This window comes from Trichosurus vulpecula, chromosome 3 (assembly GCF_011100635.1).
Source record: "Trichosurus vulpecula isolate mTriVul1 chromosome 3, mTriVul1.pri, whole genome shotgun sequence".
In the NCBI taxonomy this organism is placed as follows: domain Eukaryota; kingdom Metazoa; phylum Chordata; class Mammalia; order Diprotodontia; family Phalangeridae; genus Trichosurus; species Trichosurus vulpecula.
In genome coordinates, this window is record NC_050575.1 from 252727837 (window position 1) to 252745479 (window position 17643).

The 17643-nt window shown below is 33.6% G+C and overlaps 1 protein-coding gene across 1 annotated transcript in view; it reads right to left on the minus strand.

Moving 5' to 3' along the window:
- The window catches only part of LOC118843733 (CUB and sushi domain-containing protein 1-like), a 2679416-nt gene that overhangs the window by 18300 nt on the left and 2643473 nt on the right, over window positions 1–17643 (minus strand). Inside the window, 5 exon segments of the mRNA XM_036751485.1 lie at window positions 3568–3655; window positions 4822–4934; window positions 7678–7839; window positions 13180–13224; window positions 14509–14688. Of these exon segments, the coding sequence (XP_036607380.1) occupies window positions 3568–3655; window positions 4822–4934; window positions 7678–7839; window positions 13180–13224; window positions 14509–14688 (588 nt within the window).

Consider the following 17643-nt stretch of genomic DNA (forward strand, 5'->3'; position numbering starts at 1 on the left):
GAATATGAAGTATGAATATGAATGTGAGTATGAATACAATCAGTAAGCAATATCATTTGCTTATGTAGAGCTTGGGGATCTCATGATCCACTGCAAATTTCAACCATAACCTTGTTTCATTGATTTTTATGCCCACCTCAGTGTTCACCATTCAATAATGTTGAAATGAATTGAAAGTAGCTCTTCCCTTAGTGAAATAAATGGACATTTTCAGAACAGTACAACTTGGTTCACCAAATACACAGTGTACAGCAGTTGTGTCAAACTTAGACAGAAATAGCTCCCTAAAGGCCACATATTGACTTAGAAAAACACAAATTAATATTATCTTTGTTGTTTATTTACTTACTTACTTACTCATTTATTTATTTATTTATTTATTTAATCTGGTCCCCCACTTGTGAATTATGCAGGCTGCAAGGCCATGAGTTTGGTACCTCTAATGTATAGCATATAGCCAGCACTTAAATTTTTATCAGATGAATGAATACATGAATGAATGATTAGATGCATATGCTTCTATGGAAATAACAATATCACTGTCAACAGAGTCTTTGGGAATGACCACCACCCTATGAGGCAGGTACATCATGCATTATTATCCCCAATTGCCCATGGTCACATGGCTTATAAGTGTCAGAGGCAAGATTATAATGAAGATCTTTTTGTTTCTGGGTCTAAATTTCTATTCTTTCTATCACAATGCCTCTCCTTTATCAGATGAATCTATACATGGATTGAGGGTATTTTTGATGAAGGTATTAGAAAGTATTAGACAGACTTTAAAAAATAATGTTCCATCGCAGATCCACTTCTTTTCAGTGATACAATTGATTGAGAGGTGTAGATATTACTGTACTTATTCTTAGCTGGCTCTAAACAATTTGACTGAGAAGAGCAAAATGATGCTTTAAAAGTATTCTTTTAACAAGGCATCTCTCACATATATTTTTAACACCATATAGGATTCCCTGAAAGAAGTTAACTGCAATGATAACTTTGACAGATCTCTGATTAATATTAAGGCATAAAACAAGTATATGCTTGCCAAAGATGTTTGCCATGATGATGTAAAGATTAAATCGAAGAAGGATTCAATAGATGGTAAAATTCTCCAGCTTTCCTGTCTGTGGATGACATTGTGCTGATTGAAATTAAGGTCCAGGGCATCACAATCTTATCAGTGAGATTCATAATGTTGCAAAAGAGTTTGGTCTAACTGTCCACATAAGAAAAACTAAGTAGATGAAGAATACCTGTTATAAAAATTATTATATGCAATTGGATGGATACCCCATAGGTCCATCAGTATGTGTGTATATATATATATATGTGTGTGTGTGTGTGTGTGTATATATATATCTGTATGTATATATACACACATACATAAATATGTATGGATATCTGCGTATACATACACAAATTATATATACACATGTATTTATATACATCGTCTATAGAAACTTTGTATGGACAACAATTTGAGTCCAAAATTGAATGACAGCAACAGAGCAAACTAGATTAAATTTTGGAAGCCAAACAATGCTTTTAATGACTCCAAACTCAGGGAAACTAATGTTGGTTTTTTTAAAAGAACATCTAGTGTTGTCATGAGTCATGGGATATCACAGTATCTGAAGAATTAAATTTGAGAGTTACCCAAATGGTAACAGAGAGGACCATAGTGGGACCAAGTAGGCTGTAGCATATTATAAATGAAGAACTGGTGGCTAGGTGGTGCTATGGCTAGAGCTGGAAAGGGAAATGACAAACCACTCTACCCTTTTCTAGAAAAAAAAATGTTTTAAATTAGGTCATGAAAAATTTTTTTTTCACTTCAATATTACATTGTATACTTTGCAAGCTGTCTTTAATCATTTTACTAGAGTCTCTACAAACACAAAATTGTTCCATCCAATTACCATCCTTTCTTTATCTTCCTCTTCATTGCCATGATTCTTGAAAAAGTTTTCTATATGTCTCTGCTACCAGCTAGTCTTTTTAATCCCTTGCAAACTGGCTTCTGTCACCAAGCCTCTACAGAAATGACTCTCTTAAAGGGCACCAATGACCTCCTAGTCATAAAAGTCTTTTTAAAGTCCTCATCCTTCCCAAACCGTATCTCACTTTTGACAATGTTCATACTTTGGCTTTAAAGACATGACACATTCCTGGTTATCTGACCTTTCTTATTGGTTCATTGGTTCTTTGTCCACTTCTAGACTCTTTCAGGTAGATATTCCCCAAGATTATGACCTCTTCTCTCTTCTCTTTTCTTTCTAGTCTCCCTCCTGAAATCCCATTCGGTTTATGGCTTTAATCACTATCACTTGGTAAATGATTCATATATCTTTATTGTTAGCCTTGGCCTTTCTCCCTAATACCAGGACTACTTCTCCAATCTCTTAAAGAATATTTCCATCTTGATATCTTGCCAACCCTCAAATTTCTTATCTTTCATGCTCATTCTTCCACTTGCATCGTTTCTTTTGTAGTATTAACTAATATTTCAAATCTTATTATATTTGACTCCTTACCTTTTCTTCTTACAGGCAATTAGTTACCAGTCCTTAAAGATTTTATTTGCAGGACATTCTTCAGTCCTGTCCCCTTCTCTCTATTTTCACTGCAACCATTCTAGGCCTTCATTGTCACTTCTTTAATGCTTCAGTAGCCTGCAAATAACTCATCTCAACTTTAGTCTTTCCTCACTTTATTCCATCCCTAATATTATGGTTATATTAAGCTTCCTCATCCAACCATCTGATCAGGTCAATCTATTAACAAAACAAAATAAATACCCCCCCACACACAAATATTCAGTGGCTCCCAATTCCTCAGTGAATAAAATTTTGGCTGACATTTCAGGCTTTCCACAATCCATCATAACCCTGCCCTTCCAGACATTTCATATTACTCCCCTATGTGTATTCTATGTGATACAGTTAAGCTGTAATAAAATTTAGCCACTTTGTAATATTCCTGCCTCTTTGATTATATTCACATTATTCCCTCTGCCAGTAATATGCCCCCTTCCACAATTTTCCTTTTAAATTCTGACACAGCCTTTTAAAGTCTATCTCAATTTCAATTCTTCCAAATTTTTCTTTGTTTGTCTGCTACCATTCTTGGTGATGGGTTTAGGATTTAGCTTTTACTTTGCTTTGTACAACTCTAGTATACGTATGTATATGTAAAACAGAGTATCATAAGACGTCTGGGATTATTTTCCATCTCTTAATCGTACTGCAAGATCCAGTGCATTGTTCCTTATATAAATTTTGTATTTCCCCAGCACTGACCACCGGATTTAGCATGTAGTGTTTGACAAATATTCAATTATTGAATAATTAGTTCTAGAAAGCCATATGGTGGTAGTCTTTTATTAATTTACACAGTGTGATACATGTTTTTTAAATTAACAAGAATTATGCCTTCATCGAATCTATGTCTTCATCCTTAATAAAAATACGCATTCTTCATTTGTATCGTGGGTTATTATACATGTATATTGAGCTAAAGAGCCCAAAATGCCTCATATAACTAATTTTAGAAGCACAATCTTACCTTGTCTTTCTAGCTTGAATTTTCCAAAGTCTTTCCCATGTATATCACCTTGGAAGGTAAATCCCCCTCTTTCAAGCCCTGATGATACCTAACATATATAAAGAAGGTGAAATGTGAAAAAATGAATAATAGCAATCATTAGTTTTCAAGAACCATCATCACTATACACAGTTTTCAGATTTTGAGGCATATCCATTAACCTACATGCCAGTATTTTTAGTATTTATATGCATGTAAAAATAGTAACTAATACAAAGAATATGCCAAACAAATGACTATAAATGATATGTGAACTTTTTCCTTAAATACATAAAAATTATTTTGTTTAAATCATTTGGCTATTAATATACTAAAATACAACCTCAGTTTTTTTCAGAATGGCTATATTGGTAATATAAATTTGAAGATCTTCCCCACCCATTAATTGGCCCTTGGGACCTGCTTACATCACAGGAAGCCTAAGTCACATGTGGTGGGAGGAGCTTGCTGAAGGAGAGGAACAGGAAAGGGTGTAGGAGGAAATGCTCAGAGCAGTTAGAGCTGAGGGAGAGAGAGAAGGCGGGCTAGCTGTGCTGTAAGTGTGTTTACTGCTGGAGGTAGCATGGAATATACATGCATAATCATGGCCATTGTACCTATATCCTGAGATTGTGAGCTGACTTAGAACTTCAGCTCCAAGTGATTAGCCATACTAATCATTTTCAGGAAATAAGTCAGAAGATCCCGAACTTTTTCTTCACCTAAGAGTTGTTGTGAGAACCTCAGGTGTAGCTCATGCAGCCTGGGGGAAAGGTTATAGTAAATGCTAGCATGGTAGAATGTATAAGGTCACATTATGTCCCCTCCAAAGCTCATCTTTGTTGCCAAGAACTTCAAAGTGTCATTTGACAAAGGAATAGCTTATCATTATCAGAGGCAGACATGATTGCTATTTCTTTATTTCATGGATTTTTATTATCTTTTGTTTTTATATCACATAGATTTTCCCCTGCATTCCACCCCTTCCTTTCTTATGACAAATACTTTTTTAAAGAAAAAGAATGAGAGAAAAACAGCAAAACTGAACAATATTTAAAAAATCTGACATCACATGCAATGTTTCATACTTCTGAGTATACCACCTCTGTCAAGAGGTAGTAGGAAGTATGACTGTTATTTCAACCCCATTTTGAAAGTAAAGTGGTTAGTTTTGACCAAGAAGTTATCTACTTAGAGAAGAATATGCTTTGCAGAACTATTATACAGAATACTTACATAACCATCTAGTCCCCAGTTGTCATTTTCGAACTTGCTTACAAAAATTTCCACTGGTCCTTTAATCTGGAAAACTTTCAGAAGTAAATGAGCTTCTTCCTTCTTATAAACACCTACAAATGACATTAGGAAGAATCTATAAGAATAACTTCTCCCCAGAGTTATTTGGCTAACTGTTCTCTCCTTAGAGAGATTCAGATCTATAAACATTGACTTGTGAGGAGTTAATTTTAATTTTAGTCTAGCTTTCAGATGTGCAAAATTGCATATTTGCTGATCTTATGATGGGAAAACAGGAAGGATATACATTATGCTTCAGTGATCTCACAGAAATTTAAAAGTTTCTTAGAAACTGCCATTTCCCAGGCAAATACTAAGGTTCTTTCTGGAAACAAGGAATGGAGGAGTTACAACTGTGAAGATTAGTGTTTTAGAATCAAGAAAAGGAATATTTTTAAAATTTCAACTAAAATTCTATCAGTTCTCAAAGTGCACAGCTTTCTTTATCCATTTAAATCCTATTTATCCTTCAAAACTGACTCAAATGCAATCTCCTCCAGGATGCCTTCCATGATTATTTTATTGGAAAAAAGCTCCTTCCTTCCAGTTTCATCCAGATCCCATATAGTATTTTGTTATGCACCTCTAATAACTTTGTCATGAATTGCTGTATATTATATAAGTTGTTCCAGAAATATTAGTGCAGTTTTAAGCTTTAATAGTTCAATTATAATTGCAAGTATTCATATGCTTTAACAGCTTAAAACTGCACTAAGACACTTGGAACAATCTGTACTGGTCCATAACTCTTATAGTGCTACTAGAATTGTGGCCTCCATGAAAATGGAAACCATATTATCTCAACTATATATTCCCCTGATCGCCACAGTGAATAATATAGTGATGTCTATATAGTAGGCTTCTAAATAAACATTTGCTATATGAATGATCTAAAAAAATTTAGTTCTATGCATTTTACCAGCTGCAACACTTTTTAAAAAGCAATCCTTCGCTGAAGTCTACACTTTTCTAAATATCTACAAAATATTTTCCTAAATCTTAGCATTTTCACCTGTAGTTTAAAAGAAAAATACAAGCATTTTCTTAATTTATATATTTATTCTAATATGCATAGACAGAAAAATATACCAATCATAAAATGACATACGGGACTAAGAACCAATTCTTTTTGCATGGTCCATGATTCCTAATTTGTGTAAAAATGAGGAAGGGAGAAGGAATTTTGTTAAGGATCATATAATTACTTGGGACATATAAGAATTAGGAAGGCTTATTATCTTAATCTTCTAATGATGAGACATGATTTCTAGCATCTATGACTAAATTTACAAAGACTGTTGCTTGAAATTCAGTTGAAAGAACAATTTTTTTAATTCTTATCAGAAATACCTTTGGTGAAAAGACAGATTTGTGACATCACAGCCTGAAAGGAGATTGAAGTCAAAAGGTATTCTCCTCATATCTGAAAACTGACTACAGTTTAAATATTGAGTGTTCATGAATCTGATATGAAGGTTTACCCACTTGGTTTCACTTTATGCTTGTTCATAAATCCAAGGTTTGAGGACCTGATGACTCTCAATTAAGGTATTTTGAAAAGAATCACTTTGTTTTGTTCCAGAAAGAACGAATGCAGTTGTCTTCACACTAAGCTATCAAGTGCTCCCCAGGATATAGTCCCTGAAACTTCCATGATTACTAGGTCAAGAATTTATCCATCCTTAGTTGGAGAGTAAATACTTCAGGTCACTTTCTTGATTCCACATGAATTCGGAGATCTGAACCTTCAACCTTTCTTTTAGAATTCTATAGGTAAAACCAGAAGCTAAAATTACCAGGAATTTTCTCTCTCATTAGTACCTACTTGTAGTAATTTCTGAGTCAGAGAAGGTATTCCGGGTCCAGCTAAGTGTAAATTTATAGCTCCATACTTCCCTAAGAACTCTAGAACCAGTGAAAGGGATCTATTTAGAACAATACACATCTATTATACATTTACTTGTATGTGTTGATGTTGTTGGGTTGCTTTTCAGTCATGTCTGACTCTTCATGGCCCCATTTAGGGTTTTCCTTGGCAAAGATATTGCAGTGGCTTGCCATTCCCTTCTCCAATTCATTTTACATATGAGGAACAGAGGCAAACAGGGTTAAGTGACTTGCCCAGGGTCACACAGCGAGTAAGTGTCTGAGGACACATTTGAATTCAGGAAAATGAGTCTTCCTGACTCCAGGCTTGGCAGCACTCTTATCTATTACACCACCTAACTACCCCTTTACTGGTATATACAACCACACATTTCCTATTCCTATATGTTCTTGTAAAATTGAGAAGAATGTGTGATAGAACCCAGAATTCCTCTCAGATTCCCAAGGTCAAATTGGACTACCTATTTATTCAATAGTGAGTCATCAATTCTCATCTTTTTTTTTTAGTTTGTAGAAACTGAGGATGAAAGTTGGATTTTCAAGGTCTCACTGAAGACCACTGATCCATTCTGTTGAAGAAAAACTGTCTGCCCACTCTACAGTATGAAAGTCCTTCTGGAGAAAATGAAGCCTAACTGTAGGGAAGAGTGATGAATGAATAAATGGGAAACTGTGGATGTTTGGTTCAGAGAATCTCAGAAGGAATGACAGCTTATGAAGAGGAACAAAATGCATGTGAAGTAGGAAAGATTTGTGAAATCAACATTAAGTTTGGTGGCAGAAAAAGGATTCAAGGAATAAAGGACGGAATATCAGGAAGTTTATAGGAAAATGGGGACTAATTTAAGCATTTGCCACTCATTAGAACAGAATGCTTAGAAATGCCCATGATATTAGTGTAGAACTCACCTGAAAGTTTTAGCTCCACGTTAGATCCTTCAATAAACGTAGCATTTACTTTGCTACTTGTTGCGTTGAACCAGTCCACAGTTAAAGTTGCAGGGTGTCTTTTCCCTAAATACTCATAATAGCCTTTCCACACTGAGTTGATGAAAAATACATCGGAAGGAACTGAGAGAGAAAGTGAGGAAATACATTTGAGAGGATATCATAACAAACTAACATCAGTCATTTATTTCTCCTCTTCCTATGTTAGAGCTCCTGAACCTTGATGCCACAAAGAATGCCATTCATTCACCATGAGGGTTCAAAGACAGATGATGATTATGATGATGACAACAGGGACAACAACAAGAACGACAAACACCACCACCAACCATTTAGCTTATTTCTATGCCCCCCACCATCACATCTGAAAATCAACCTAATGGGACATAATTGCAAATAAGATATCATGGTCTTGAAACAAACCCTTTAGATTTAATTTTTAGATTGGCAGTCATTGAATCTAACTTTATTGTGTATAATAATCTGAATGTTGACATAAAGAAAATTTTTAAAATGGGGAAATCATATTTTAAAGAAAATTTTCTCTAAAGGGCTGGTCTGGACCATTTTTTTTCTTCTGAATTACATGTAGTAAGTGGCTAACCAATCTAAAAACAAAGTTTACATAAAGTTTGAGATTATTTATTAAAATAAATTTCCTGAATATATGCATAATATTAATGACCTAGACTTTCAGGTATGGAATTTTTAGTAGGTATGAAAATGTCTATTTAGCCAATTGTGCTCCAAATTCACCAAATAGCAAGTATTCTTAATCAATAAATCAGAGTGGCTCCATGTTGTACAATCATAGAAATTATGAAAAAAATGTTGAATCAAAGAAAAGCATATAATAAGGCATTGGCAAATGAAAATGATTTCTGCTTTCACTTGAAAGACAATGCTTTTAACATTAAGTGGCCATATATGTGAATTTTCACTTTTAAAAGATGTCACCTGCTGATTTTACATTTGACACATTTGCATACCAAAGAGGGTATCTCAGTTTTTCTGAAGTTTTAACTAGTGTTAAAACTCATTGGCTTTTACCTGAATAAATAATATAGAAAACTGATTTATGAAACCTATAATGGAAGCTTATTAGAATTTTACCATGAATCTGTGGTTGGATATATTTTAGGACCAAAAAAGTAGCTCTTACTCATCATCTATCAGGAATGTTGAAAAAGGAATTCTTCTCATGAGAATAAAATTGGAATACAAGATAGTTGATGTCCTTTACAACTTGAACTTGAAACTGAGGTCTGTAAGGTTTATTTGGTTTAAAATGAATACTAGAGGAAGGGAGAAATGTTAGTGGGATCTTCTTGCCCTGTATTTTTTCCCTTGCAAGACAGCTTTCTATAAGAACAACATCACGAGCGTTAACACTCAGAATAGGCTAAAGTTAGTAAGGAATAATAAAGATTTTACAAAATTAAGTATTTTTAAGGTGTATTGGGTACAAAGGGAAAATTCAATAAGAGGTAGGGGCTATTTCTTGAGGACACAGGACCATGAGAAGGTAAAATTATGTTACACTAATTACATTTCCTTTTTCTACCAAGAAAGATCTTGACAGTGAGAAGGAGGGCAGAATCAAAATAGTTGAGGTAAAAGAAACCCAAGATAATAGAAATAACTGCTACCTTTAATGAGTTCAAGTGATTAGTTCTGAGCTAATTGTGTATATTCTAAGGCATTAGAAGGACTCTTGGCTATGAATGCTGCCTTCGTTTATTGAAAAGTTGTAGAGAAGGTTCCAAAAAGACACAAGTATAAGCCTTATTTTCAAGAAGGAAAAGCTGGTAGATATCTCAAACTATAGGCTGCTGTGCTTGACTTAGATTCTTGGAAAAATTCTAAAACATGTTATTAAAGGGAAGGTGCACAAGCACTTAGAAGAGGAAATAGTAATCAGTAAGAGTGGATACGATAGGGGATAGGATCATTATGAACAAATTATTTCAGATTAACCTCATTTCCTTTTGTTATTGGTTTATTAGAATGACACATCACGGCAATGCCACCAATGTATTATACCTGGATTTTAGAAAGAGAATTGACAGAGTCTATTATGACATTTTTGTAGATAGGATGAAGAAATAAAGGCTAGCTCATGGCAGATAGGGTTTGAACTTGTGATTTCATTGGTATAGGGAACTCCTAGGCAAGGAAGCACTCTCTAGTTATACAGGTAGTATTTCTCTGCAATTTTCATTCTTCGAGGGTTGTCTAAAACATTAAGAAACTCGCCCAGGGTCAAATAGCCAGTATTTTTCAGAGGTAGTACTTAGACTTGGGTCTTACTAGCTCTAAGGACAACTCTATTAGCTACACCATGCTGTCCATAGATCATAGTATAATTAAGTGGACTTGGAAGTAATTGAACAAGATCGAAAGAGTAGCAATTAATAATCCAATTTCAACCTGGAGGGAATTCTCCAGGAGTGCAACAAAGAGTTCTCCTTAGCCCTGTGCTGTTTAAAATTTTGTATCAATGACTTGGCTGTAGGCATGCTTCTGCAGATAACATAAAATTGGAAAGAATAGCTAATGAAGTGGATGACAGATTCAGGATCCAGAAAGATCTCAATAGTCTAGAATGGTGGGATGGAATAAGGTGAAATTTAATAGGTATTAAAATCCTACAAATTAGTACAAAATATTAATTAAATAAGTACAATAAGCAGAAACAAGGCTATATATAACAGTTTATCAAAAGAGGGCTTGGAATTTTAGTGAACTTAAGTTTAATGTGTATCATCATTGAAACATAACATAGCAATTTAATTGGTGACATATAAAAAAAAAGATTCCCTGCCCCTAGCATATATCCTAGGAAGCAAAATGTAATAGTTCATATTTTACATTCATTTACCAACTGTCAGCATATGTGACATGCTGAATTTTGATATTGGTATTTGAAACAATTTTAAGAAACCCAAATTAGGACAAGAATAAATGCTAGTAATTAATAAATGTTGATTGATTGGTTGATTGACATTTACAAACTGCGGCACATATGGAGGGCTAAGTTAAATATGGAAAGGGGACTAGAAACCATGACATATACGAATCAGCTATATTAATTATAAATGATTAGTCTGGAGAAGAAAAGACTTTTTGATGACATGATATCTGCCTTAAGTATTTGAAGGGCTGTCATCTGGATGAAGAATTAGAATTGTTTTACTTGCTTCCAAAGGGCATAATTAAGGGCCATGTTTGGAAGCTACAGAAAGTCAAATTTAAGCATGACATAATGAAATGATTTCCTAACAGTGATAGCTTCTCCAAAGGGGAACAGATTAGATTTCAAGACAATGACTTCCTTTTAGACAGAGAACTTCAAATTGAGCATGGGAAGACCACATGTCAGGCATATTGTAGAGCGGATTTTTCTTCACATATGAGTTGCACAGGAATACATAAGCTCCCTTCCAAATATGAGATTCTATGATTCTATCTTGGCTTCTACTTTTTTTTAAAAAAACTATAATCATATTACTAAAGCTTTCCTATTGCTACTTAGGGACATATACATACTGTGATTTATTTTCAAAAGACCCAAATTAAAGGAGAAATTCTAAGGGCCTGTATGGTAAGTTTGACAACAGCAAGTTATTTGCTTTAATGTATCATGATCTAACTTATTCATTAATTAGTGAAGATAAATTATGATATTTTCAGTTAACACGTCCTTTGCCTAAGTCATAATATACAAATCAATTTCCGCTATTCCATATAAATAGATATAAACTAACTAATGATCATCAATGAATTTCAAATAAATGGGTTGCAACTCTGCTCATAGCTCGGTTTTCAGACTAATGGACTATTTACCTATCTTCCCTGAAGTTTTTAGTATATCTACAGTATTTATAAAACAAAACAAAACAAAATTTATAATCAATCTTGGGTTATAATGATTCAACCAAAGCACAGTTTGTAATATCACTAGGCCTTCACTAGTTTTTTTTAATTATTCATTTACTTATTCATCCAAGAAACATTTATTAAGCACGTACTACATATAAGGCCTTGAACTAAAAAAATATAGTTATTAGCCAAGAAGATCATAACACTAAACAATATATGCAGACTCAGGATATGTTGACTATTGATGGTCATTAACGAGAATATTATCTCCTAACTAGTATCAATGTAGAGTCATTAAAATAACAGAAATAAGTAATCAGCAGAAATGAAAAGGATCTTTCATCAGATGTCAGAGCTGGGAGGGACTTTAGCATCATTTGTTCCAACTCTTTCAATTTTGAAGAGCAAGAAACTTGAGGTAAGTAAAAAGGAACAAGAAGAAAGTTTCCCTAAAATGACATTTTAAGAGAATAAGAAAATCATCTTTCATGAGTAGAATTCATTTAATTATCTGTTAAATCATAAATTTGTTTTTATATTGCAATCTCTTTTTGGTTATCCTGCAACAGTGGTTAACACTGATTTTGTAGGGAGACCACATAGGCAAGGTGGAACTACACTGGAAAAAAATCTTTTGTTATGTTTGGCTTTCTAAAGACCAGTAAGTCACTGCAAGCTGAACTAATTTTTCTGGTGCCCTCTGCATCTCATGGCTTTGCAGGTGATGCCAGTTAAAATGGAATGACAGCATTCTGTATGAATCTCATCCCACTGCATACCTATTTAGGGCTGTACTAATTATCACTTCATATCAGAGGCATTGCAAAGGAGATGTTACTAAAGGCATTTTTTTCAAAAAGTGGAATTTATATTGTATGTATATGTGTTTTTCATAGGAATTGTATTACCATCAGTTCTCAGTGAAATCCCATAATTAAAAAAAGACTCAAGATAGCCACAAATATCCAGAAGATTCAAATGAATAACAACTTTGCTTTGGAGGTCAGAGACTATCTTTCTAATTTGCTGCAGCATAAGCAAGCTCTGAATAAACATTTCTGAAGAGGTTAATACCTTAATTATATAGCAGAAAGTGAAGAAACACTAGGGAATGTGAAGTAGTCCCATTGACAGTGCCTCTTCTCCATTTTCATAGGTTCAACTTTCCAGTTTACTATGATGATGTTAGGTTGACTTAAGGATGAGTCTTTGAATTCTGATATATGTAATAATGAGGTGCAATCCTCCTTATAAGGCTCTCCATTATAACACCTTGCCTCACAGAGGCATTATTTCTACTTCTGTCTACAAAATGCCTAAGACCTCCTTTAATGAAACAACATTTTGCAATATCCAAATGTTTGGTTTTTAGGCAAATGATTAGAAAAGCACATTGCCATTCTGGGAGTAAAATTCACAAAGTAAGCTTGTTTTAAATTAGTGGTTTATTTAAGCCTCTCAGTGGAGTAATGGAATCGGAAACTTATACGTTCAAAATATCATCATTATGTGTATATATGTATTAGTAGAGAACAAATAACTTAATTTTATGTATATCTAATACTCTTCTGGTATACAAACCTGGAGTTTTAGTAACTGTTTCATTAACTTCTCTCACTCCTTTACCTACAAGTAAAAAGACAAGTTATCACTTTCAAGAAAATACTTATTTTTGAATATTGTTGAAATAATGCTCAGGTGAAGCAAATGTCCTTTCTCCAGATTGGATAAATTTATGAAATAATTAAAGTCTAAAACATGTCATTTGCTTAAAACCAGAATTTTACTTTTTGAGCAGGGCAAGGAAAAAGAGGTGAGTTTAAAGGAAATAAATAAACTGATCCAAAGGATAGTACTTCTATTTATGTGAGAGTGCTACAACAGAGAGCCTTGTAATGAGGGTGGCTTACACAAGACACTTTACCAAAAATGCGTACCCCAAATGAAAAGTTGAGATTAAATCAAATGTAGAATATGAAATTCATTTTGAAAAAAAAAATGGCACAAAAAGACATAAAAATGAATTTACACATGAGTGATTAAGAAACTGACTTTTGTCCTTGAATATTTAGTGTGGACTCTCAGTTTAGCTTAATTTAAAATCTCCTGCCTTTTATTACTTTCTATTAAGATATGTCATGGTTTTTTTCAGTATCCTATTATTCTTAGGGGAGAAAGGTAAAAGCAACACAAGACTTCTGGACAATTCCTATCTTGGGTATTAATAATAGGCCCCAAAAATCTCAACATGAAGCCATGGATTTAATTTAATTCTAAAGTATTTACTTATATGGTTTAGTATTCAGTACACATACAGTCTAGAATTTAGATGAAAACCCAAAGGGTTAGTTGTCATTGAGTTTTGACCCAGAACTGTTTTTTTTCTAGTTTGGAAAAACAAAATTTTACTAGTAATTAATTAATAATTTTCATACTAATTGCTTTTGTGATTTAAAATAGCAAAAATCATGTCAAGGGTACATAGATTCAACGTCTCCCACTGATAACAGCTTGAGTGGTTTTACAATATCAATACTTACAAAGTTTTTTTTAACATATGCTCAGGCCCTTGGTAAATTTTGTTAATTTTCACTTAGAAAAATAAGTGTTTTCCCTAAACATGTACATAATTTACCTGGTAGAATGACTCCTTCAACAAAATATCCTTTCTTCTTTATTTGAAATAGAGCAAATGATAAGATTAACACATATACGTAACCCATGCCCTTATTTTATTAAATCAGCAAATATAAATATATACATATTTCCCCCTTTTAAATTATTAATATGTAATAAATTAGTATAGATTCCCTGGTGGAGTTTGATTTTGCCACAGATGTGGAAGCTGTTTTGAATTTTACTATTTTTTTCCTTCAGAAAATTACTCTTATTCCATGATCAATAACTTACTTTTACAAACAGGTGATTTCCCTGTCCATTTCATATCTGGTTTACATGTCCGGTGCTCAGATCCACCCGCGAGAAAAAATCCGGGATGACAGGTATATACTAAAGTATAACCAAAAGTAGGAAGATCTATTGCTCTCACATCTGCATGGGCTGGAGTCTCTGGCTGTCTGCATGCATGAGCTGGAATAAGTTTAATATTATTAGAAAGCACTAAGGCAAGCATTATATTATAGCGCATTAAAGATAATTAATTTTCAAGAAGACTTCCTAAAGACATATACTAAAAATCTATAGCAAATTCATTTTTCACTAAATATAAAATTGGGAAGCAGTTGATGACCAGCAAGGATTTGTTTTGTACACATCAAATCCATCAATTCGATCACCATACATTATTACTAAAGTTACAATTCATATATTGGGCTGAATAGATTAGTAATAATAATTTTATATTATATTGATAATTTTGTTAACCATTTAGAGATAAATCCAAGAAAAAATTGAAGAAATGGTACATTGCAAAATCATTAATTATGGTTTATGTTTGCTTATTATTAATTAAAGGATTACCAGCATTTCAAATTTCTAAAAGCTTTGAACATTACTTAAGAAAAAAATACAGTGATTTTGAATTTGCCATAATATACAATTTTAATGGGAAAACTATATGTAATATGCCCCATTAGAAAGATTTATTTCCTCATTTTCATTCTAGTCATTCATAACATTTCAAATGAATTCACAATTACATATGAATTAACAAACATCCATCAGGCTTACTCTGCATAGGTCATTCTGCTAGATCCTGGATGTAAAAATGATTGCTTACTTATTAACTATTTACTTAGTGTTAGGCACTGAGAAAGAAAATAATCCTAGTCATTAAGGAGTTATATATATATATATGTATATATATATGTATATATATGTATATATATGTATGTATATGTGCATAAGTAAGTAAATATAAAGTAACAGAAATAATTTCAAGAGGCAAAGACTCACAATAACTGGGAGGATAAAGAAAGGCCTTAGGTAAGGGGTGGACTGAGCTGGGATTTGAACAAATCTAGGGACAATCTGAATCCAAGGTGGGGTAGAGTAAATTGCAGGCATAGGGGATGGATGACCTATCCAAATGTACAAAGGTGGCAGGCGAAATATTTTGTATAGGGAACAACTAGCCAGGCAATTTGACAAGAATGGAGAGTGCATGAAGGAGAGTCATGTGAAATTGTATCATAAAGGCAGTTAAGAGATAGATTGTGGGGGACTTTAACTGTCAGACTCAGAATTTTTTATTCTACATGAAAGGCAATAGAAAGGCACTGAATATTTTGGAAGGTTGGGGTGCCAGATCTAAGTTGGAAGATCATCATAACATTTTAGAAATTATGTGGAGGATAGAATGGAGAAGGGATAGACTAAATGCAGGGGGGATCAGTTAGGATGCTACTAAAATTGCCTAGGCAAGAAGTGATAAAGGTTTGAACTAGGGTAGAGCCTATATAAATGAAGAGGAGAGATTAGATGAGAGATGGGGAGGAGAATCAGTATGGGAGTTTCATGCCACTCTAAGAAATGGTACTGTGTGTGTATTTTTATAGCTGTATTAATAATTTCTCTAATCTATGAATCACAGACTACTGGGCCATGAAAGTTATGGTCAAGTTGTATGTCTCATGTTTAATGAGACATATGTTCAATAACAAAGAGTACACTATCCCAGACTGATACAGTCAGCCCTGTAGAGACTATGCAGAAATTTGCAACAGAGATCACTTCTGAAATTTACCCAATTATGAGATGAAGATTTTTTTTAAATTATTGAATTGAATTTTTTGTGTTTAATAGAGTCAAATGCCATTTTAGTTTTAGAAATTCATTTGATTTTATTTGTTTATGCATGTATATACACTACTCAATTTTTTGCTGAAGTGGCAATAGGTAAATGGAATCCTGGAGTTACTATATGAACAACCATAAAACTTCAAAACTGAAGATATAAATGAAATTTTAAAGGCTTCTTTGTTGTCATTTTATATATATATATATATATATAGAAAAGCACATGGGAAAACTAGGCAGTGGGTTGAATAACCTGGGGTTTGAAACCTGGCTTTGCCATTTACTACACATATGACTTAAGGCAACTCTGTGCCTCAGTTTCCACATTCATACAATAAGAAGGCTTAGATTCAATAGTTTCTGAGGTCCTTTCTATCTTGAAACCTATGATGTCTTCTTTCCACTTCTATCTATGTCTTGATGACAACATCATTTTTCCAGTAACTTTGGCTTGAACTTTGGAGTCCAATTTAATTATCTTTCTTCCTTATTGCCCACTTCCAGTTAGTTAATATTAATTCTACCTCCATAGTATTTCTGTTCTTTGCCATTCCATTACATTGCCACCATACCTATTTTGGTCTCCCATTACTTGTCAACCAGACTATTGTATGGAATCACAGGATTTTAAAGCTGGTACCCTAACTAGTATACCTATTCTCAGTTTCTTCCCTCCAAGGCTCAAAAGTAAATCAGCCAAACAAAAAACCTTTTGATGTAAAAGTCTGATCATGCCACTCTCTTGTTCAAAAATCTTCAGTGGCTCTCTAATGTCCACAGGATGAAATCCTTTATCCTCAAATTTGCTCTCCCCACCCCCACCCCAGCCACACCCAACAAATCTTGCTCTTTCATAGATTTAGTTCGAGCTACTTCCTTTCATTCACTCTATGTGCCTATTTCTTGACTTCCTTCTTCCTTCTCCTTCATTCAGAAATGTACCAACTCTGCATACCAAGCTGATAAATCACTTTCTTCATTCCCATTGGAGGTCTTCAAGCAGAGAATAACCATTTGTCAGGTATATTATAATGTGGAACCTTTTGAGTGGGAGCGAATAGATGCAGAAAGTCTCTTTCAACTCTCAAATTCTGTAATTTTTCCTGTACTATATCCAAGAAGCCTCCCATGAATGCTTTCAGTTGAACGTGAACTCTCCTTTAAATTTTTAAGAGCATTTTTTGAATCTCTTTTCCCTATCACTTTCTAACTTTATCATACTTGGTGTATTTTTAAACATATCATCTTTTCTCTATTAGGTTGTAAGTTCCTTAAGACAGAGATTTT